At 35.5% G+C, this 25,157-nt stretch overlaps 1 protein-coding gene across 10 annotated transcripts in view; it reads left to right on the top strand.

Moving 5' to 3' along the window:
- The window catches only part of KCNIP4 (potassium voltage-gated channel interacting protein 4), a 384,348-nt gene that overhangs the window by 291,035 nt on the left and 68,156 nt on the right, over window positions 1–25,157 (top strand). The window contains exon 1 of one of the 10 annotated variants that reach the window (XM_021554437.4): window positions 312–938. The exons of 8 other annotated variants lie outside the window; for them this stretch is intronic. In XM_021554437.4, coding sequence (XP_021410112.1) covers window positions 827–938 — 112 coding nt within the window. In that variant the 5' untranslated portion in view covers window positions 312–826. Of the gene's footprint in view, window positions 1–311; window positions 939–25,157 lie in introns of those variants that run through there. One more of the 10 variants, XM_021554442.4, reaches the window with a different exon arrangement.

Raw genomic sequence — 25,157 nt, 5'->3', positions numbered from 1 at the left:
AAGATTAATACCCATTAATGCATATCAGAGTTTGGGGTTCAGCACTTTTAGTGCGGAGGCAGAAAAGCGCTGTTTTGTTTCTTAATCAATAAAGAATACATTCCTCCTGGCCATGGATCAGGAGTTTGAGCAGTTCATGTCTCCTTGACAGCACAATATTTTGCTAGCTGGCGGCACTGATCATGCTAATGTGTATTTCTTTAATTTCTGTTCTCACTTTCAGTGAAGATTTAATTAGACTCTGGTGGTGCTTTAGAGGAGGAAGGGGCAGCGTTTCTCTGATCATTGTTCTTTCTAATGCAGAGGGCGGTATTTTTCTGACATGCAGCATTTAGCAGGTGAAAACAGATGTGTGTCTTTAGCAAACTGTCGCTTCTCAAACTTGACACAAACGCTGGAGAGGAGCTGGGGAAGGGCTGCGGAGCTGGGCAGGGTTGCAGCGCTGGAGCACTGAGTGCTGCTAGCGGTGTCCCTGGTGCAAGTTTCTGAGGGCTTTTCTTGGCACTGACACAGCCAAGTCTCTGCTCGACACAGATGTTCCCCCAGCAGCTCCACGGATACAATGTCATCCCCAGAGCTTCGTGGTCCACCTCAGCCTTCTAGCGGGACTCGCTACTGATGAAAGCGAATGCTCGGAGCAGCACGAGATGCTGGGCTTGAGCTAATATTTTATCTCAGCTAGCGTGGCTGCTGAGCTGCCACTGCTTGGTGTAGTGGTGCTTTGCACTACTGCAAATTTCTTCAAAGCAAACTCTTGGTAAAATCCTCTAATTTCTCCCTGATTGCAAACCGGTGTGAAGACTGGAATGATTTGCCTGTTGGAAGAATGTTGACTCTCGAGTGGGAGTCGGAGGGACTGCAAACAGTGGGTATTGTTGTGATTATATTTGCATCTCTGAAGCTGCTTCATTTGCTGGGACTGATTGATTTTTCAGAAGGTAAAGTGGTCACTCAGTTTGTGCTGTTTGTAGGTTTGGTGTCTGATCTGTTAAAATAGAGAGCATCAGCTATAAGAGCTGTGAAATGAAAAAAAGTGAAAGTAACAGACTAAAAACCCTGGTTTGCTTCTGTTGCTTTTGCTTTCTTATTGAAAACAGAAGTAGATTCTAACACAATATTTTTATTTTACAATGAATTTACAACTGTGAGAGGATGTTAATTAAAAAAATATTAAGATTGTGAACAAAACACCTGTCAGTTGCCTTTGAAAGCTGCTCAGTGCTACTGAACTTGATAGATTTTAGTTCAGTTTATGTTTAAAAAATGCTTTGCTCTTCTGATTTATGATGCAATTAGAGTTTTCTTCTGTATAAGTATCTGTGTTTTAAAAGTCTGTTTCACAGATAAATGCAATACACTATTATTACAGGATGAGCTTTAGGATCAAGCCTGCTGTACATCTTTTAAAAACAGGCGTCGATGCCAACATTAAATGTGTGCATTTAAAATATATATCATTAATATATGTTTTAAAATTCCTGTTGCTTGCTCAGAATCTTGTCTGCTCTCTACTTTATGGGTCATATCATTTCATCTACTTCCAAAGAGGGCTTCACATTAATTTTTAGGACTTTTATTTCTATAAAAAATGAGGGTTTTTTCACATTTTATAGAAAGAAGCTATTTCAGGTCAGTTATAACTGAGATTTTTTTTGCTGTCAACTTTTCAAGTTTTCCGCAAAATTATCTACTCAGTCACTGAAGCCTTTGCTCAAAAAATACTTGCTTTTGTCATTATGTTTGCTCATGTCAGTCCAAACCAATCCTTTTTGCTGGGTAACTGCTTTCAGTCAAAATCACACAGCCAAAGGGAGCACTCCAGTTCTCTGAGACATTAACTTATCATCATAGAATAGGATCTTTGATGGATGTAGAGTCACATAATCACCTCATAAAATTGCTCAGAATGCTGATAAAATTTGAAATCTTTAGCACTTATATAGTTACTGAACTACTGAAATGAATCATCTTTCAAACTGTATGTGGTGAGAATATATATTTGTTTTGTTACAATATTACATATTGGTTATAGAATTACTTTCTGAATTCTAAACAATGGGTAATTTACCCCTCATAGCAGTGCTCACTTTTGAGGTTTTTAATACTTTGGATGTGTAAAATTTGTGACATGTAAAAAAAAATCATTGTGGTTATGGATTAACTTAAGCTTTATTACATATGGTAACAAATAGGGAAAAAAGTTTGAAATACAATATTACTTTTTTTAGCATATGTAGAGTTAGAGCCTTCTCCTGATTTCTCACTGGCATTGCCATTAAGTTTGTATGAAAAGGTTTTATGTGATTACATATCAGCTCTATTAAATCACTTTAAAAAATCCTCCTGGTACAAATTACACTGATTTTAATAATAATAATAATAAGTTCAAGATGATCTATCAATTGAAGCACACCTTTTTTATTCTAATGCACCCACCATTAGTGTCATGGCATTTCCTCACATGATAATAATTTCACTCAAAAGTACCTAGCAACATAAACCAATCCCTAAATGTTAAAAGATTAAACTTTGTAAGGTATAGTTGATTTATTTGTAATTGCAGTGTGAGTAATTCTGGTGACTTGAGGGATTTCCAGTTCTGCTGGGGCTGATATGTGCTAATCAACTGTTCCATGTTTGGGTACCACCACTACGTTAAACAAGAATTCTGCCCCAAATGCTTAAGGAATATTTTTTATAGTGTACTCAGAACTAGTGATTTTTTTGTTCACCTACTGAATGCAAGGAAAGATTTTCTGTTCATATCCAAGGAGGAGCACATTGAAACTGCCAGCATTGATCTGGACACCAAAATAAGTGATGAGTCCTCCCAGTCTACCACATGCAGACAGGTCATGGGTCATATACTGAAACAAATCTCTTCTCATAATTAGGCTGATTCCTTAACATTGTTGTCTTAACATCCCTGATGCATTGACTTATACTGCAAATATCACTGAAAGAAATAACAGCATGCCTGATGTTCACTATTACAGGGCAGAGAAGACAGATAAAGGACAAATCCTTAGTTGCTAACTTGCTAGAACTCCACTGATTTTAGTACAGTTATGGTGAAGAAGAGCCTGACTTGTCCTCATCTCCATGAGAAAACAGTCAATCTGCTTAGTTTTACTGAATAAACTGAATCATAGTATTAACTAGGTTGGAAAAGACCTTTGACATTATCGAGCCTAACCTATATCATTACGGTGTCCAACAATTGGCAGGACAGAGAGAAACCTGATTTTATCCTGTATAGTCCAAACTAGGGACTATATTATTCTGATTCATCCATTCTCTACTTTCCAATAAGTAGAAAACAGACCAGAATGAAGATAAAGCTGACTTCACTGGAGGCAGCCAGCTTTTTCAGTTAAAAGGACAAAATTGAATCAATACAACTTTTACAAGGAGAGATTGAAACTCCCCTTTCCCTCTCCTTCCATTACTTTGAGAGTGGTTTGACACTAACCATTATCTTCCCTCCAACTTCCTTGCCTGGAGCTTTTTCTGCTGAGCATCTTCACTCCAAAGATTTCTGTTTGTTACTCAAGCTGGAAGGGGAGGAGAGGAGGGAGATCAAACTGAAGCAATCGAGCCAGGCTTAGAAGGAATTCATCCACCAGAAACCTGGAGGGGAGAGAAGGCAAAATGAAGGATTCACTTTGCATTTCTGTGTCCAGAACAGCTGTCAAGTAGTAGCTATGCAGAGAGATTTTCTAAACATGTGTGGGAAACTTTTTAAAAATCAGGGAACTGCATAAATCAAAGTCTTTGAAAGGACACACTCTATTCCTTTTCCTACATCATGCACTGATTGTATCTTGAATTAATAACATCTCTTATAGAAATGTTTTTCTTTTACTTGTGAATAGAATCAGCCATTGTTGCAATCTATTTTAGACTCCCTTATTCCTTTCTTATTCATTAATCTCTAACAGTCTCCAGAGCTTGTTGTTATCTTTCAAGTGCTTTTTCAGATACAAATGTCATGTTTGGTATGTGAATGTCCTATGAACTCTGTGCCTTTTGGTTAGTAGGACTCACTGGTGTCTATATGTCTTTAAACTCAGTAGGATATCAAGGGTAGGTTAAAATATTTGATCCTTAATTTCTCCTACTGTGATTCAAATAAAAGGCCAGTTCACTTACTGTTATCAATGAACATATTTGGCTGCAAAGTCAGCTTTGTGAGTAAGTAATTTATTGCTTTAGCTGCAAATTAGAAATTGGTACAGGGGGTAAATAGAGGTAGTTTTTAATAGAGGTAGTTTTCTGCCTTAGGATATATCTGCTCTATGCAGGTACAGAAAGGTCTTGTTTTCTATCTAACCTAATCTGGATTGACAGAAGTCACCTCCAGTCCAAAAGTCATGTTAGAGAATTTATCTGTTCTGTCACACAAACTTCTAAAATGTGGCCTCTTTCATAGTTCAGATACTTAAAAGCACAGAGATGTTTGGTCTGTCTGCAACTCTCTGTGTTAACATGTTGTCAGTTACCCTTACAGCTTAGCAAAACCAGTAAGGTTTAAATATTGTCTCAAGTGCAGTATGACATTCACTCTTATGATATGGGGAAAGACATTCTGCTGAGAAATTCTCTATGGCATCATATTTTCTAAGAAAAAGACACCAAAAACCATGGGAGTTTTCTCCTTCTCTGCATGTGGCTGACATGAATTACTCTAATTTGAATGTCCTCTCCATCCACTGAAAGCTGTGTTACAAGTCCAGCTCCCAACAGCATCTCCTATGCTGCTCCCTCTCCTGTATAATTTCTCTCAGCCAAAAGGGGTGCAGTGTAGCATAATTCCACAATAAACAGAAAGGCAAAAATATGCCATGCAGCAGTACCTGCCCCATTCCCTTTTCTCAGCAGCAGCTTATAACACCTCTTCTCAGAAAGATGTCCAGTTAACACGTGGTGAAATGACCACCTCCTACTTGTCTTTTTTTCATCTCCAGACAATGCAGAATTGAAAGAACTACTTTATTCTGAGTAACCCAACCCTCCTTGTAAACCTTGACAGAAATTCTGGATTCAAGGTCTCTAAAGGAGAGTCAGTCTGTAGAAGTATCAATAGATTGTACAGAGGAGAAGAGTTACTTCAGAAATCTAAATGTCAAACTGCATTCAGTTGCTGCTTTAAATCCAACCTGGATCCAAATAGATGTAAAAACTGAGGTGTGAATTTCAATGTGCTGACTTATATAGATACGTTTCTCTATGCTTATGTTGGATGCAAGACAAGCTGTGAAACTTACTGAAACTTGGTACCATTTTAATACCCAGTCCAGGGTAGTAGTCCAACCACAATAACTAAACCATCCCAAAACCATGCCCAACAACCCCCCAATCTGCCTATGACTCAGGATAGGGGTCTGCTGCTAGTGAAACTGAATAAACAAACACCACCAGCAGCCCCCCTAAATAAACCATCACCAACACCAAAGACACGAAGGAAACCCCCAAATTTACTAGTCAACCACACCCAGCAACGATGTTGCTGTAGATGATGTTCGATTTACTCTTCACCTATCCTCAAAGAGTAGACTTCTCCAGGAATGGGAGAATGGTTATGTTTGGAAAGCAATGTCGTGATTAACATTAACATTATTATATTGAAAGTGAAATTTTTACTTTGTTTTGCTTTCCTTTTAGTTTAGCAGTTTTTCTACCTGGACTAAATCATATGATGTGAAAATTACATAAAAGTGTGAAGTAATGTACTTGGTAAAGAACAACAAAAATCATTCTCTCATGTCAAAATTAGAGAAATCAAACTTTTATCAGGGATAAAATGGGACAATTTATGTAAAAATTTTGAGGGAGGACCTGTTGGTTTATGAAGGTCTTTTAATCAACTGATTTCCATGGATGTCTTCTAACATCCAGATCAACTAAATCCTTGTGGAGTAGGTCACTTCAGATCCACATCAGTCTGAATTAAAAAATAGATGCTGTGTGAGAAATGGTGAGAAATATGTTAGAGCTGTTAAAAATATTACCAGGAATGTTTCTGTAAGGATAATATATGTCCTATCTCTTCATGTGGGAGTTCACATGGTTCAGGATCATACAGGATATTTGCCTTCTAACTTGGTAAGGCTCCTTTTGACCACACTGTTCGGGGAGAACCCTTCCCTGCAATCATTAGATCTTCTGCTTTTTAGTCTTGATTTTTTTTTTTTCAAGAAAGTATTCATACTAATAGTCATTTTAGATTGACTATGTGCAGGTAGAAAATTTCCCCTTGTATTCATCTGTGCAAAGGTAGAGTTTATTTTGAGCATCATTTGAAGTTTCTATAATTCTGAGTATTCATTTGAAGGAGGTTATTTATCAGGATATTTCTTGGCTGTTTCTGGCCAAAATCCACGTATTTTGAAAGGAAAGGAAGTGTTTTCTCACAGAATATAAATACAGTCACCAAAAAAAAAGGGTTGGTAACATATATTTGACACCTGCAGCAAATTCTGCATCTAACCTCCTTGCATCTCCGAATATGGATACCAGGAACTCCCTACAGAATGCCTGGATTGAGCATTTTCCCTGTGCACTCTGCCACTGCTCTGTGCCCAGGCTGCTTTTAAAATGTAGCTGTGGTTAAAGTAATTCCTTTTAAGATGACAAAAATTTGGTATGACAAAATATGTTTCTGAAAAATGACTACACTTGTCATCTGAGTATAGGTGTGGAGAGAAAAGCATTGCCTATTCCCCAATGTACTGTGGTGCTGAGAATCTAGGAGGCCTTGCTGTTGGAATAGGATATTTGCAGACATGAATAATCATTGCCTAAAAATCTACAGAACAAGATTTAATACAATATGATGGAATGACTGAATGAAAAAAATATTCCATAATAATTACTGATTGGAAATAATGCAGTCATTTTTGGTCTTTGGAATCTTAAATTATTTGCTCAATTTTTGATGCATTTTTTGATGAGAATTCTTTGGCCTTTTATATTAATGAGATATGTGAAATACTCGGTGATTTTGTAGGGATATATGTATCTGATTATGTGTAGATCTATTTGGAACATTGACATTTGCAAAGCAACTGAATCTGTTCCATTTAATACAAAAATAATAGCATAATTTGGAGATATTATGCTACATTTTTATTGTCTTGTAGGCATTTTAGCTCATAATAAATATACTTACAGAATTACTTTGGGGAAAAACTGCAAAAGCAGCCATAAAGCTCATTTTGCAGTCTTATCTGTATGTCTGCTTCATGTTACTAGAGCAGTATGAAGAAGCAGAAATGAGACCATTCTGTTTATAGAAGTGAAATATGTCCTTCCAAAATCTAGTTGGTGAACTTTTAGAAATAGGCCAATAGTAGTTTGATTGCATGTGTGTATGCATTTGTGTACATTTAATGAAGAAAGAGGAATAATCTAAAATGAAGACTTTGTGTACCAAATTTTAACAGTAAGTAAATTTTAACAGATAAGGTACCTCAAGAAAACCGTTACAACGTGGAAGGTCTGACATCAGTACAAATAGGTAATTTTAATGTTTCTTAAAAAAAAAGGCATTACTGATCAATGTCTCTAAATTATGCTACTGATAAATAATACATATTTTCATGTTAAAAGGGTAGGATACAGTTCAGATTGATTATACTTGTGTGTAAGTAGATTGATAGATTCCATATGTGCATTTGACCAACTTTTGAATATATATAGATGAAGAGATCTTGACTGTTTCTGATAGATATCTACCCTTATTTTGAGAACACTTTTAGTCTTCCACTAATCACTCAAGAAAGAACAAGTTACGTTATATGAAACAAATCCTTGTTTAAACAACAAGGATTTAGACAGTTTTCATAAATTAGAAGGTTAGTGATCAGTGAAATGAGTCAAACCAAAATGAAGTGCAACAGTTTAGTGACTGTTTTGTGATGCTCCTGAAGGGGGCTTGTTCCTTGCAGCTAAAACTTCTGGATTTGAAGTGGCAGAGTGGAATTAGAGAAATTTTAGAAAATATAGTTGAGAAGAAAGGGCAGAGAGAGTCTAGTTTGCTTAGTGGTCAACAACCAAATGAATAAGTAGCAAGGTAAGGAGGGTCTCAATTATTTTTTAATAAAATACAAAAGTTAGGAAAATAATTACGCTTGTGAGTTTCAGAAAATTAGATTTCTCTATGTCATATGTCAATCGACATTTGAGCATATACTCCTGAGCAAGGAGAGGAAATGCAGCATTCCCTGCTTGAAACCGAATCTTGTATTTCTGTGTGATCTAATGGGACTTCCTTACTAAGCTGTGATTCTTCAGATGGTTGTAGTGACAGAGATGCTAGTTTCAGCCTAGATATATCTGAAAAATATCACCATAATGTTTAACCTGTGTTCTAGCAGTTTGATCTATATCCTTCTTGTATTGTAAATATTTTGTTTCTCATTAAAGACAATAATTCTGGGTCATAATACGTCATGATGAAATTTGAGCTAAGGCAAAGTGTGTACATTAACATTTGTCTTACAAACTTATATTTATGAAGAAATTATCTGAATTTCTTCCTTTGAGAGAGTAACCGAAGAACATCCCACTTCATGTGAAATAACACTCCTAGGGAAAGTATCACTTTCTACAAGTGGTAAAGCAGTGATACACCTTGCATTGACATACTTACTGCTAGTTCCTTTCTATAAGAATACTTGGGATTAATATCCTGAGACTGTTAGCTATCTGCAATCAGCATCACACTATATTTCTTCTGTATTTTAAATTGTTTATAAGTTTCTTTATTATTTCCCTGTCAGACAGGTGTCAATTGTCAGCAACTTCAATTATATAATTAAAATAATCACAAATAAATAGACAGCAGGATTGATATTCAGGAACTCTCACTGTGATTTCTTTCCTTTTTAACCTTAGAAAATCTAGAAAATGGTAAATATTATACTGGTTAACTCATGGGTTGTTGTGACAATGAGTAGATTGAAAAAATAGCATCCAGTGCTGAAGTGGTGAGGCCATATGATGAGTATTGAGAGACAGACATCAAGATGTCTATCTCTTAATCTCATTGTCAAAACCCAGGTTTGAAACTTGAACATGGTGAGTGATAAAAGCTTCAAACTGTTGAGACGTTTTAAACCAAAATGTCACCCTGGATCTAGATAGAAAGGTGCTTTGCATTAGTATCCAAGACTTCTTGTATTTTACTAGGAATAGCATGTATTTTCTTGTTGAGAAAGGAGGTAGTTTCATCTCATATTACAATAAAAATCTGTTTTAAAATAAATTACAGTAAGATTTTGACTCTAGCATAGTGAGTACATTATTTTGTACTTTTATACACGATCTGCAGTTACAAATGCTTCATATTACCTATTCTTCTTAATACAAACCTTGCAGTTTCTTCTTTGTTTGTTATGAATAATGTATTTGAGCTCATATGTATATATGTATAGAGAAGTGTGCACTTATTTATAAGATATGTATTACATAGGATGCATTTATACATATATGCAATGGAATATGTATGGGAAATAATTTTAGATTTAAATTTATGGTGAACTAAGTGCAGGTAGAAGAATTTGCCATATTTCATAGGCTGAAAATCAAAAAAATGCCTTAGGTGGTTATTTGAGATATTTCAAATACGGGGCTTATTTCTCAGTCTCTTACTCATGTGAATAGTTTTTTAATACAACAAATTTGTAATAAAAATGCATTTTTAATTTCAGCATGAGGTGCTTTTTTGTTATTAAAGTTTGGCATTTTCCTATGGATTTGATTTTTCCATACATAAGAAGTAGAAATAATTTTAATTTAAAATTTAAAATAAATTCTAAATAATTTGAAATATTTTTTCTTAGTTTAATGTTGTATATAGGGTTTTTCTTGCTATATTTCAATAATGATGCTCTGCGAATACATTTTTCTCTGTTATATTTCAATTATTAGTATATGCTTTATATTACTTCAGTTCTTTCTCTGGGCAGTCTTTCATCCTCGTTGCTGAAGTCACTAAATGGAGCCAAATCAGTTAACTTGCAATAATCATTTTGGGATTGGGTTCAGCCCCTGATCCTTTGGTAGATCAGAAAACTGTAACTTTTCTACTGGTTTTTTGTCAGTCAAAGAAGTCTAATGCATTGTAGTACATACAGAGCCTGTAGTGTAGAACAGAGATTTACATATGCCCATCACGTTAACTTCCTCAGAATACTGTGCACAAAGCAGCATTCCAAATATAGCAACCAACACAAAAGTGTAGGCTGCTTTTATAGAAGCAGAGAACTTCTGTGTATTACCAATAAATGGATGCTTCATTGTGTGCCCATATATTACCATGAATTTGTGCTTCTAGCTTTTTTCTGAATGGAGACTAAATTGCTGAAAATAATGTCATTAAAAGCTTTTATTCAGATCTCTTTTATCCATGCCAGGTAAAACTTGTATCTTATAGACAAATGCTTGAATAGAAGTATCTGAACTATTATAATTAAGTAAAATCCTGAGTAGCAAATTCTTGCTCTTATGAAGTTTATTAAATGGTGCAATTTTGTGTTATTTGTATAACAAGATACAGTAGTTGCAACAATTCTATTGGTTATAATTTTTAAAATTAGATTTTCTGCCTAAAGGCTTTACAGTTCAGGGCTGTTTCTCTTTGTACCACATCAGAAGTGGCCAGAGAAAGGCTGGCAACACAGGGAGCAGCAATCTTACTTTGAGTTCTCTGCTGCTGAGAAGGAACAAATAGCAGCAGATCAATATTTATGGCAGCTCATACTTTCTGCACTCTGCATGGCATCCCAATCCGGGATCTCTGATGGGAGGGAGAGGGAGGAGATTTGGTGCAATGCCCATGTGAATAAAAAGCAGAACTGAGTGGGTTCTCCAGTCTTCTCAAGTGTTGAGGAGGTGGCAAATGAGATAACATTTGCATGCAACAGCATGACTAAGCATGAGTGTTTGTGCTGTACAGATAGGTCAGCCATGCCCAATAGCATTGCAATGGATGCACATTTTTAAGGAGGGCTTAGAACTAAGTCGTTAATCACAGCATGGTTTGTTAAGGACCTGATGATGTCAGCAGCCTTTTAAGAGTGGATAAAAACAAGAACAAACATGGGATGGAGGAGAGCAGATAAGGACACCAAAAATTTAAACTGTTTAGAATTTTCTGTGCTTGCCATATCCAGGAAAGTATAGTTATTTACTGTATTGGATGATAAGTGAACACTGGAAAACCAGCTGGTTTCAAACAAAGAAGCTTGGCGATGCAGGACTACAAATAAAGATGCTCTGTATTTTAGGGGCAGATCTCAGAGGAAACGTTTCAGTTCAGTTCCTAGATATTGATCTGTGTGATCCAGTTTAGACACCTTCATTTGAAAATGTAGTTTAAGTGCTAGTGATTCTTTATGTGCTATTTATCCTCAACATAAAATCCTTTTCTTTTTAATGTTTCTTTTATGTTTTTTTAAGTTGTATGATCAGTCTCTTCATGGAAAATAATCCAGACATGTCTAAATCATGTGGTTTGATGTGAAGTGTAGTGGACTCAGATATCCAGGAAGCTTCTTCGAAAGTACATTAAATTACTTCCCACTGAGAGAACAGCTTTTATAGTCTTGGTTTATGAACAATCTCCTCATTCCTGTTTCAATAAAGACTAGTTTTACTCTGCAGGAAGTATGAAGCATTATTTAACACCAAATGATTCACAGTGTGTTACTACTGTACTACACAGTTGTACATTTCTGAGGAAAAATTAACTTAATAATAGTTTTATTACTTTAATCCCATGATAATTGATTTCATAAATTCTTGCTTTGCAATGTACTTGAGAATGGTTAAGAGAGTGTAATTTAAAAAATTGTTCTAACCCTGTGTTATCTCCAGCTGTATATTTTAAAAGAAAAGTAATGTCATTCATATTTTCTGTGGCTTTCTTTTCAGTTGTGGTCTTTTTGCAAAACAGTTCTCTAAGCTGAAACCATAGTTCCTGAAAAATTATATAGAGGATTTTTGCTAAAGGTCTTCTTGGCTCATTATGCAAAAGAGAAAGGAGAAAAAAACAAGTTAGAATTGAGGTTTTGCTTATTTTTCTTTTATGGTTATGTAGAGAAACTGAAAACACAAATTTTTCACAGAACTAAAACTCAGGAATTCAGGGGTTGATAGGAATGTGTACTGACAGAATATAATAAGCCTTCACCTGACTTAATGCTTTCTGGTTATCTTTTTTAATATCCATTTTACTATTTGATAAATATTATACACTTGAATCATGTTGTTAATTCCCAGTGCTTGCAAAAAAAAAAAAAAAAACCCAAAAACCAAAAAAAGAGTAAATCTCTATATTCTTACCCTAAATGTATTCCTTTAATATAAATTTATCCTCTTGTCATCCTAAGTAGCTTGCACTTTTCAAGAGTGCATGGAAGGTGTAAAAGCAGAAAAAAATGCCAAGCTCTCATAAAGCTGGGATCTAGAGAAACTCAATAGTGGACACATTCTAACTGAAAATATTCATGTGACAACCCATCTCTTGAAATTTTGAATTTTTGAAAGCTCTTAAAAAGAATTCTGCTAACCTAGTGTATGTGTTAAGACACAGAGAGATGTTTAAGGCCTAAAAGTAGATAAAAGTTGGATGTCTGAACTTCCTGTCCTTCTGTAAAGACATGAATTGCACTCTGATTTTTCATACTGACAGATATGTGTATGCTTCCTCCGGCACATCTTTTCCAATTACTAAACATCTTGTTTCCAAAACATTGCTTTACAATGACAGCAGAGGGCAACCCATGTTATTTGTGTGTGTGGTAGTTTCATGATAATTAAAATGCACTCCAGACTGGGTATGCTTTGGGGAAGTCATTAATCTTCCTTGAATTATCATGTCTTTAAATGCACAAATGTCCATTAGGTGTATGAAATTAATCATGTAAAATGATATATCTAACAAATTAAGGTGGTCATGCTCTCTGTGCAATGAAGAAAGCAAATACACTACATATTTCTTTCCATAGTACTATGATTATGTTCTTGCAATAGAAGTTGGGATTTTCTAAAAACTATTTTTTTCTGTAGATCATTTTTTATTTCAATTTCAAATTTTCCTGCACACACCCATTGCACACCCTTAGATCCCCACCCCCAAGAAGGTATGTGATCTTATTTTCAGCTAATTCAGCCTGTTTTGTGGAAGATCAGCCAGTGCTAAGTGCTCAGTAAGTGTATTTCCCTTCGTGTCTGTCTGTTCATGTGTTTGACACCAATCAGCTATTTGTCATTCTACTGGATAGAAAGTATCTCTGAAAGTGCTATTTTAAATTAGAATTGAAAGCTTAGATTTTTTTTCATTTCAATCACCACATCTGTCTTCCTGAAGTCCTCAGAAATGCCATGTTTGTGGATTGGAGCTAGAGGAGGATGGGATCAACCTCTGAGTAGCTCAGTGTTACCTTATTTCTTGTCTTCCGTTTAAACCAACATGTTAAAGACCAAGTTGCTATACTAAAGTGAGAATTAAAATTAAGTTTAAAAAATGTATTTCTTGATGTTATGGTAGCAGATAATGTTTTATTTCAATCCATTAATAAAATACCATTTGTTGATGCTACATGTTTTAATTTCTTTCACTTACTCTCCTACAAGTAGTAGGACATTAAAAATTAAATAGCAAAACTGAATTCAAACTTCTGTGACTTGCAACCATTGCTGAAGGGGACAGATTCATGAGAAGGACTGGACTGGGATTAACTAAAGTGATTGTCCTTCAAATTATTATGACTATATGATAAGGTACTAGATTATGAAGGTGTGAATTTGTGATATGCAGTGGATGTGTAATAGGCTTAAAGAAGGAAAGAAAGTCTGTTTGTCAAATGTATGTCAAAAATATCATGACAGCCCCATAGTTTAAGATTAAGAATCTGTTTAAAATGAAGTTGAGTCAAAATGATCTGAAGGTTGCCTGCAGAGCTCTTTAACAGTGATTTATTTTGTGGTTGTACATTGTAATAATGAATAACAAAAAGCTTCCTGGAGCAAGAATGATCTAAGTATTGTAAATGTTAGCCACCAAGACAATATTTGTCCACAAATTCTGGAAACACCTCTAGGGACTCGAATTAAAAAGGAAGGAAAGAAACTATGACCACTTATTAATCTCCACAATTAAACTGGTGTAATTAATTGAAAAATAATGGTAACTGTCAAAGCAAACTAAAAAGGTACCATTTCTGTCAATATTTATTGGATTAGATCTTCCTGCTTTCTCTGAATTGGGTACTGCAGTGGTGCTGCCTTTTCTTCTGATAGCTGTGTTCACAGGCTGGGTGTACACAGCAGCCCTGTCCTCATTGCAAGCTCTGTCTGACCTGACTTTAACCTTCAGTCTGGTGCTGGCTCCATGGGACAGACCGACCGCTGGCCTGGGAGCTGCGGCTGCCACAGTGCCCGGCACGTTAGCAGGGTATGTTGCTCTGGAGACAGACAACCTCTTCCCTCCCCTTTCCCTGTGTATATTTAAAATACACTCAGTGCTATGTACACATCATCAGCAAAGCAAATTTCAGACAGCAGAGACTATGAATAATATTTTCAGTTTAATCGAAATGAACTTCAGGCTAAAAAAACCTCTCTCTTATTATTCCTTTTTCAACAATATTTTAAATTAGGTTAATACACGCTGAGGCATTTTACCTGTCAAATTCAAATGAAAGCAGTGAACCATATGCTGGTTATTTTTCTGAATACCTGTTTCATGTGAAAGCTATTTTTGATAAGAACACACAGTTGTGATAATTTATAGAATACATTTATAATGTATAGCTACTCAGGGCTTGTCCTGCATTTTCTGCCAATTTCCATTTCTTCATTAAGAACCCTGAATTATATTCTTCATTGTTAAAGCTATCAGGTGTTTAGAATACATAAGAAATGCAAAATGTGCCCTCCCTATTGTTATCAGGAAAACAGTGATCTTCAGACAATATGAATAAATTACTGTTTTTCAAAGAGTAGAAAGGTCAGGTTCTACCTCTCTGTTCTTTGCAAAGTGAAATTGTCTGCTTGCTCCTGTTAGTTTAATAAGACCTATTAATGATACAGAACTTTTTGGCTAGGAGAAAAAAATCAAATGTCAAAGGACTTTCAGTCCCTTTTCAGATGATGCACAAATGTATCCATTCACAAAATTGCATTATGAACATGAGACACAAAATATTACCATTTTATTTTGATTATGGTTTTTGTTTTGTTTTGCCTGGTTTTGTTTGCTTGCTGGGTTTTTTTACTGGCACATGGATAGTAATTGAAAGACATCTTTGGTTTAAACAAATCCCGTAGGCAGTGGCTGACTGTTTTAATAGTTGTGCAGAAATGTAGATTTCCTTACAACTTTCTGGGCAATTAATTTGTAGTAAAATCACCTCTAGGCTCATTCTGCAATCTTTAAGCTTTCCTTGATCACATGCTAGCAGAGAAAAATATCTCAGCAAAGGCAACTGGTTTTGGGACCCTCTCTGCCTCAGTAAAGAAGTGATGTGTCCATTCCCAGGAGAGGAATGGCCTGGAGACCTTCTGCAGTACTTGGGCTGTTATCTGCTGCCCAAAGGAGATTAACATCTCAAAATGGGGATTGTCTGCTGCATTGAAAGCACACAGAAATGTGTTTTTCAAGGTTATCTATGAGTTGACTGAGCTGTAGTGCTTTTCATCTATTCAATACTTTATTTCTTCACAGTCTTCTGTGGTGAGGTAATGTTGGATTTTTGTTCATTTAAAAGATGAATAATTAAAGTTGCTGACCAAGGCACAAATATTCACCTTCTTTTTACTGGTAATTATACAGATGTAGATAAATTTTCTAACTTATTTATAGGTGTTGTTCAGTGTAAAAATTATTTAAGGAAATGTACAATATTGTGGTAATTATATATGGTGCAACATTGATTATCTCCATAAATAACAGAGGTAATTTAATATATGGTATAATTTTTTATACAAACATGTAGAACAGTGAAAAATTGAAAAGTACTATATTTTAGAAGTTCTTCCTTGAGAAAGGCCAGACAAAATGGATTGATTTAGCAAGAAACAAACTTTTCCCTTGGAATAAGTTCCTATTGTTTCCAAGAGAAATGGTGAAAAAGCTGTACAAAATTGCTGAGAGGAAAAGGGATATGAACTATTCTTCTGAAGCAGTCTGCATTTTTCAGGCCCGGAGGTTACTCTAGCTACAGCTGCCAAAGCAGAAGTTATCTTGACTTCCAGGCTTTCAGTTCTTTTCTAAAAAGAAGATTTTTATCAGTAATATTTCTCAGTGAGCAAGAGAAAGCTCATCTGTTTGAGAGACAACTCAGTTACCCTCACTCAAGGTCAACTAAACTTTGGAATTTTCTTTAGCCAAAGGTTCCAACCTAACTTACTAAAAGAAGCTTTATCAAGCTTTAGAATGTGAAACCATCATAATTCCCTTGTATTTAGATCCCTTTAGGTAAGCAACTAGATGTTCATCGTAATCCATCTTTTCAAAGACAGTAAAGTCTAACTTTTCTCCTCACAAGTTGCCTGATTGCACTAAAGATGGCACCTTATATATTTCTAAATATGTTTCCACACATTGCAGGAATCAGTGTAGAAAAGAATAAGCCATGACTAGAATTCATGTCCAGCTCCTGGCTTTGTGAAATTGGTCCGATCTGCACAGATCTGTTATGACTGCAATGACTGGAGATTGAGAAACGTTAGAGACTGATGTAGAGAGTATAACTGTATAATTTTCCAGTATTATTCTTCCTGTATACATAAAAAACCCTTGTTCAAGGAGAAAGGCTGGATGTCAGACTGACATTTTCAGTTCGGACCAGAATAAACCAAATATGAAATTACATATGTTTTTCTGACCAGTCTTTATAAAAATATTTTGCCTGAACTTTTACTGCCAAATGAGACTGTAACGTTGTCTATCCTAAAAACTGATAACAAAGGTTTTCCCATGGCACTAGTGTTGGTAATAATATGCCTCTGCTGTGACTTAGACCTTTTTTAGGGGTTTAAAACTAAACACTTGAAACTTCCTGACCATAAGATTTCTAAAGATACAATCTCTAAAGAATTTCATGCTGCAGGGTGCTAGGCACATTTCTTCTCTCCAGGAAAATAATCACAGGAATGTGCAAATTAAAGGACAATTATTTCCATTAAAGTGTGAACACTTAAAAATCAGTTAAGTGAACTTTGTTTAAACTTAGAAAAACTGAAAGCTAGAATAGAATCAGAGAAACTATTACTTGGTAGGGTCAAATACATGATTAGCCATTCAATCTAATTGATGGTGTTGTCTTAGGTTTACCTAGAAAATTATCAGTAGTGAAGATGACAGGTATGAATAAGCTTGAGTGAGAATCAACTAAGAGACTTCTCATCAGTAGCATGTGGTGTCACTGTATTAGGACACTAAAAGTAAGGGAAGTTTGCAAGGCACATTCATTATAAGAAACCCCTTATTTAAACTAGGTCTGATGTTGCTTCCAGTGTACCCAGAAATGTACATTAGTCATCATTATAAAATCAACCTTTCCCAACAATTACCAGAGTGATACATGGATACTGCTGTTTATTCATGGACACAAAAAAGCAAATCCATCCCTGCTATTTCTGAGATGAAAAACATAAATAAATCCTGCAGAATTCTGAGCACATGGCTGTGCTAGAGATGAGGTAATGACTAGATTGCTGTGGAAATTTATGGATCTTCAACAAACCATGTTAAAAATGTACTGTATTAATATGCAGAGTAAGAGTGGCTCTTCCATAATAAAAATCAAATTAGGCAATGAAATTATTGTGGGTTACTATTGTGGTCTTGTTGGTACAAAAATGTCATCTGAGATGATTCTTCCTTTTACAGAATGTAATAAAGTATTTGGGCTCTGTACAGCTGTGTTCTGCTGTGGGGCTAGGGAAGAAAGGAATGCCTTCAGAATAGCTCCTGGCTTTTTTGTGAGTCTGGCAGCCTAAGGAGTGCTTAAAAAGAAATATTATCACCTCTGGAGCAGACATAAGCAATTACTAGGTGTTTTTGAGGTGCTATTGTATCATCAGTTCTGAAATTTATACTTCTTCTTTTTTTTCAGATTCCTAACTTTCCTTTTGGAAAGTTCTATGAACCTTCCTTGTGGAAGGTTCATAGAAATCTCATCCCAAAATTACTTGCAGCACTTGGTTGCACCTAAAGGCTTAATTTCAATGATTTCATAAATACTTGGATGAATAAAAGAGTGTGTACTATATATATATTCAAGGTTAATGAAGGTTCACTGAAAATAATAGATACATGTAATGCTGATCTTTCAAAAATACCACTTCAGTATTCATGGTATTGTCACTAATATTTTCACAGCCTCAGAAGTTCATGACAATATCATATCAGTCTGTGCCAAGGGGACCCTTCATCTGGATACTCCATTTCATATCCTTGGCAAATCAAAACCCCTTTTTTTCTCAAAACTTAATTAAACAGAGTGGTATGAAACTGGTCTGATCTGCACAGATATGTTATGATTCCACAGATCCATCTGGTGGTACTGAAAAGGGGCACATGCACATAATTTCTTGGTTCTCAGCAGCTGAGGACAATTGTTGAAATTCAATGTGGGTAATCTTAGATTTGCCAAAATCTTGAGCAGTTTTGGCATCTTTGACAACAAATTGTTCAAGGAAATGATTTCTAGCTTGCCACTCTTTTTTTATTTTTTTTTCCCAATGTAATTTCATCAGAATTGCTATAGGCAACTTGAAGACTTATCTTTCCAACAATTTTTCCTTCAACACTGCAGGTTGTAAAACACCCACACTTGTAGTTCTTTGTATTATTATCCTATTAACTTCTTACAATCTTAATATTACTGATCACAGATAAAAAACCCCTTTATTTCATTATTAAAATGTAATAATACAAATTTACTGGGAATTATGAGGTAGGAGGATATAAATGAAACATTACTTTAATGAATTGTAGATGGATGCAAAAACCTCACCTAAATAAAATATAAACTTGCTCTAATTAGTCATCCCCCAAGGCTTTGTGTTATTATGTTGCTATATTGTCACCTGCTTCTGTTAAAAAGGTGACTTAGAAGAAAATACGGATGTGGGAATCACAAGATACTTTCTCAGATATAGAAATCCTGAAGATTACATTCAACACCCTGAAAGGGTTTCTCATTCCCATAAAGGGGCTTGAGTTCCACACAGAGAAATAACCCTTCTGCAGTGGAAGCAGAACTCCACAAAGCTCTGATCGAAGTGCCAGACTGGCTGGCATACACTTGAGTATGCCACAGTTTTGGATACACTTCAGTTTTTTTATGGGAAAAAAAAACTCCTGCTCTGAACTACTTAATTTCCTTAGATTCCATTCCAAACAAATCATAGACAATCTAATTTATCCACTGTTTATTCTGAAGGTGGCTTCTTTCAGTGTGCCGTTCTAAAATTGTATCCCATTACTCCAGCAAACAGATTATCCAAAACATATTACAATACATCTCCTATCCTTTACACAGTTCCTATTCTACATGGCAATATGCACTTCTAAGAACATGAAAATGTGCTTTGGTGTCAATATTTAATTAGTAGCATTGGGTTTTTGCAATAATCTCTCTTCAGCTGCCTATCAGAGATACTGTAGAAAGTAATATATTTTTATTAAATTTCAGCTTGTTCACCAAAAGGATTTGCAGGTTACACCTACTTTTCAGACTTTTTGGTGTAACAATTACATCTCATGTTCTATTTCAAGGTGAAATAACTGATAATGTAAAGTAATTTCAATATTTTGTCTGGTTCCCTTGGAAACAGCTTCATTAACAGTCTGTTACAGAATAGTGTATTAATCTTAACACCTATTGGGTTCAGGACCTCTCAATACAAGTATAAGTAAAATTCAGTCATATGAACTTTATCATCTCTACTTGCATGGGTTTTGTCACTTTCCTTGTTGGTATGATTTTATTGTTTATTTGTTGATTTATACAATCCATTTGTATGGATTGTGTACAATCCATTGTATAAATCCAATGGATTTACACAATCCATTGTACAAAAAAACAAATCAAATAAATCCAATGGATTTATACAGTCCATTGTACAAAAAAAATTGCTGTAAAACTTCCCTTCTCCCCCTGTTCTGTAACATGAGATCAACAACCTGCTCCCTCTCTGAGCCTCTATGACTTAAAATTTGAGTTAAACCTTTTGTGTTTCTCCAATTCTAGTAGAGGAATTCCTACCCTCTTCTACCATAAACACCAGCTCTCACTTTCCATCTAAAAATCCCTTTAGTTCATCTCTTTTAAACTTGAAGGTATCATGTCTTCTTGAAATCCCTCACTGGAAGTGGTGGTCCATGTTATTGGTCCTTTCTTGGATCTCTGGTAGTTGTGGAGGAGGTTTTTGTAGGTTCACAGCCTTCTCACGCATTGCTGTGTTAATAAGGACTTTATCTGTGGCCACAGAGAAACTTTCTGTAGCTCTGATCTAATTTTTTACAATTTTCTGCTCTTGCTTTAAATTACCTCAGTCATTTCATTTTTATATCATGAGCAATTTAATTTTTTCCTGACTTGGTCTAATGAAAATTGTCATTTCCAATTTCCCTTCTTCGTCTTATGCCAACATTGTTGTCTCCTCTCAGATCAGCAATATTCTGGGTTTTCTGGTGGTGGCAGTGGGATTTTGGGGGTTTTTTTGCAGGGAATTCTTTTCTTCTAGTATAAGACAAAACACACAGAGGGCTCACATAAATTCTAATGCCTGTTAAATTGCTGCAGATGTAAAATGTGTTCCAGGACTTGGTAGAAAGGCAGATTTCTACAGACAATATTGTACCCTCATGCCAATAAGAAAATCGTAAATATTGTTTCTCTTTACTTCTTTACTAAGTTGTATGTGTGATTTTTTGAGCCATTTTAGACTTTATAAAATATTTGTCAAGTTAACTACATTCCTCAGTAAAATGTAGTTCCAGAGTTTTTCTTAGAATCAATTTTACCACTCCTACTGTCTTTCATTTCAAGATTCTCACTGGCTTTATTACTGACTTCTTTTTATTACTGTTTTTTACTGACTGGCAGGTGCCTACTGATTTGATTTTCCAATACATTCACGTCTGTATTCTTTGCTTTAAAACAATATACACAGCAGACAAATGGAGTGTGATTTATTATTCCTGTGTATATTTATTATAAAACTCGAGGAGTCAGTGATGATGTAAAAAATTTATCCTTTATTTCCCAGTGATTGGGATGCCCACTCCTGTTGGTGAAAGATACAATCAGGAATATTCTGTATTATTATAATTTCTGGTATGTCCGTTATGCCTATCTTCACACAAGCTGGAAGGAGATTTTTCATTGTGTCTGTTTTATGTGTTTTCATGCTTTATATCCTGATGCCAGAGCAGTGCAGGTTTATATTGTGCTCCATTTATATCTGACTGGTAAAAAGCTGTTACTCTGAGTGTATGGCTTATTTAGACAGAAGGTTTTCAGTCAGGGCTGGAGACACACTGAATCTCTGAAATTTCAAAATAGATGGTACAGTAAAAACTGTGAGAAAACCCATGTCAAGCTGGAATAAAAAAGACAATGTGAAGAGAGGTTGTGCTGTTGATCTGTGTAGTTAAGCAGTATCTGATGCCTTCTGTGTGAAGCTGAGGTTCTGGACATAGGAGTGGTGTGTAACTGCATGTCACCAGTTCTTTGGTAAATGAAAAATAAAAATGCATGTTATCCTACAGTATATGTTCATGGAAATATGAGATGATTATCTATTTTTGTCTTTTAATTATGTAAGGATTTGAACAGAAATCCTCTGCTAATGAGGGCAGATAGGAGCGTATCCCTCATTGTTAGATAGAGGGATTTGTATTACCGCTAAGACAAGAAATGTGTTGGGATGCTAAACTCCCCCAAAAAATGTGCAAACTGAACTGTAACTCTTGAGGACTTCTTTTACTGAAGAGTTCATTCATTACCAAGACCACTAAACTAAACTGCTCATTCTAATTGTAGAAAAATAATCTCAATGTTACTTAAACATAAGACAGGATATAGGTAAGGGACACAGTCTTTATGGTATTTTCAACAGGTTTATGCAGTGTGCTTTTTCCTAAAAGGTATTTGTATTATGTTCCTTAAGTAAAAGGAAAAGCTGCTTAGATAAACAAATTTGCAATTGTAACAGGAAACCTACATCCACAAAGTCCAATTTACATCCAAGGAGTCCCTAACTGACAGTTAGACTGTCAGTTCAGCTAACAATTTAAAAGCCAAAGCCTCAGCATAATGTACACATTTTTAACTGAAATGAAGCCACAGTAGATGTACAACTTTCAAAAGCAGCCAGTGGAAAAAACCCAACGATATGTAAAATGAAATAAAAGTAGTTACAAAAAAAGAAAAAAAGGTCAAATTTTGTTGTTTGCTACTTACTTTTTCTGGTATTCCCTCAGAACTTTACAAACCCACAAAGATGGTATCACTTTGCATGAGTATTTAGACTCGAAAAGCTCTTAGTTAGACATTTTTACAATCAATAGATTATTTTGCCAAACCATTATTTTGGCCTAATTATAATCCAACACTGTAATTTAATGAAGTTCACTGGAAGGTGCTAAAGGATTTGTGAATATTGCAAGGTGTAAACTGGACAATATACCCAAAGGGACCAGGACTTAAGAAAGACTCCTGTCCTGACACATTCTCACAGAATTCATCTGGAGCACCCACATTGCACCAGGGAGATGGCAAAATTTTGCCCCAGTTTCTCTCCCAAACCTCTGCAATTCACAGTGTTCATAATTAAAATTACTTTAAAATGAAGGTCCTTGTTCTGGGTCACAATAATTACCATGGTGATTTAGGGAATATAACTATGTATAATTTCTGAATTCACTTTGAGAATTGAACTCTGCACTTGTAACTGTGTCAGACTGAAAACTCCATTTGTATTCCACTTTCTACCTCCATATTGGGAAACAAGTTAACAAAGGATAGTCAGGCTTCAATTAAAATTATTAATGTGAAAGAATTTTTGAACAATTTTTAGTGTTGCCACATGAGATCTTTGATCATCTGAGAAAGATATTAGACTTCATTTGATGAACATGCATGAAAGTTGTAAAAGATGTTTTCAGATCCAGTGTTTTGTAGAGGGAGAGTAGATGAGACAGATTTTGTTGGGGGGTAAAAATTAATCTCAGAGAGATAAGGAAGAACCTGCATTACTCACACAAAACTGATGCATGTAGAAAGGAAAAATTGCTTGTTGAAGAAATAATTTTTCACCTTTTTTTTAAATATTTGATTAAATATCTAGACACAGGATAAAATGTATTGGAGGTTTTTACAGGTGGCACATATTATATGCTGTAACTGTTGTTTAATCCAGAGGAGATTAATTGTAAACCAAAATGTTGGTCAAACTAATGCTCTGGAAAATTATGGGGGCTTAGCAATTGAGGCATTTGGGAGAATTTGCATTGGTCATTAGGCCTAGGAAACTAGGCTGTGGGAGATCTGACCTCTCGCTACTAGTGCTCACTCTCTGGTGAACGTTATATCCTGAGCACCTGGAGACTGAAAATCAGATTTATATTTTAACAGTGTTGTTTTGGTAAGTAAACCCAAATTAACAGCTTAAGGTGTTATCAGCAAAGGGAGATTTACCAAATCTGTAATGATTTCTGGCTATAAAAGTCAGCCAAATGAAATAGGAAGATGAAATATTATTTTAAGTTAGCTAGTGTTTCAGAATGTGTTTATAGTATCAACAGATTCTAAAGAAACTCAATGTTCACAATGTGGTCTCCTGGGATGTTACGAGAAAACAGCTTTCAGGCTACTCCAACAAATCCTCAAGCAGTTATGATAGGATTTGGTTCTGGCTAGCTGTTTTTATTCTCTTAAATATACTAAAAATCAATGGAGAAATTTAGGAGAGATTCAGGAGGATTATTTGTTGATTCCTTTCCAGAGGAAAAACTTTAGGAAAGAGATACAAATCCTTGATTTACAAGTTATGGTACTTATCTTTGCCTATTTTCCTGTAGAACCAGTGGGTATTTTCTATAACTGCAAGACTAAATCTGATTTCCCTAGGCAATGTTTCCTTATATGTTCTACAAGAACTAACCAGAGATTTTTAGAAGCTCTGTTTTGCTGCAGTACCACAGCATGGTGTTTGCATTCTGGTTTCCTAACTGATACTTTGGCGTTTCTGGCTCAGTATATCAAATTCCATGGTTCCTCCCATAACAGCAAGATGAGATAAAGGGTTGTTTTTCTATTTCTTAAAAGTAAAACAGAGCATACCAAGGGAAGATGACTTCATTCACATCACTCTCATCTTATTTCAGGCTATCTGACTTATAAGCAATGTTTCAATGTTCCCCTGTATTTCTCTAATCTTCCATATACCTTGGACAACTCAGTCTAAACTGCTGGTGTTCTGCAGTTACATAATCGATGACAATTTAGACTTCAGCAGCAGTCTGTGATGGAGCAAGTAGCCAAGGGAAAACAGATGTAGAGCTGTTACTGATCAGTAACTAATCAGTTACTTTGTTACATAAAAGAATATGTAGGAAATGACTAGCCATACCCAATGATCAGTAATTCATTTGCAGTATCTGTTTAACAGGATGGGGGGGGGGAATGTGATGGAAAAGCTCATGGGAGGACATAAAGACAGGGATGCTGGCTTCTTTATTACCTCCTCTTCCATGGCAGCACGGGGAGAAGGGGAATGAGGGGTTGCAGTCAGTTCATAACAGTTCCGCTTTCTGGCTCCTTCCTCCTCACACTTTTTCTGTGCTTCTCCTTTTTCGGGGTCTCACTCCCATGATCCTCACCAGCAGCTTGGTCTCTCTACAGCTGAAACTTCCTTCAGGAAATATCCTCCTGCTCAGGCACAGGGTCCTGCAGCCACCCCACTGCTGCCAAAACCTTGCCACTTAAACCAAGCACAAGTGGAAAAAGAAATCTGGGTAAATACTCAGTCACTGAATAATATAATTTTTTGTGCTCTGTTACCAAGCATTTACCTTGAAACTAGATACATTCTTGAGCTTACTAGAGAGCTTGGAGGAGTCCAGGTTTCAC

The sequence above is a fragment of the Lonchura striata genome, chromosome 4, assembly GCF_050655825.1.
Source record: "Lonchura striata isolate lonStrDom1 chromosome 4, ASM5065582v1, whole genome shotgun sequence".
NCBI lineage: Eukaryota > Metazoa > Chordata > Aves > Passeriformes > Estrildidae > Lonchura > Lonchura striata.
The sequence above is the reverse complement of the archived record's forward strand: the minus strand, read 5'-3'. Positions and strand labels throughout refer to the sequence as shown.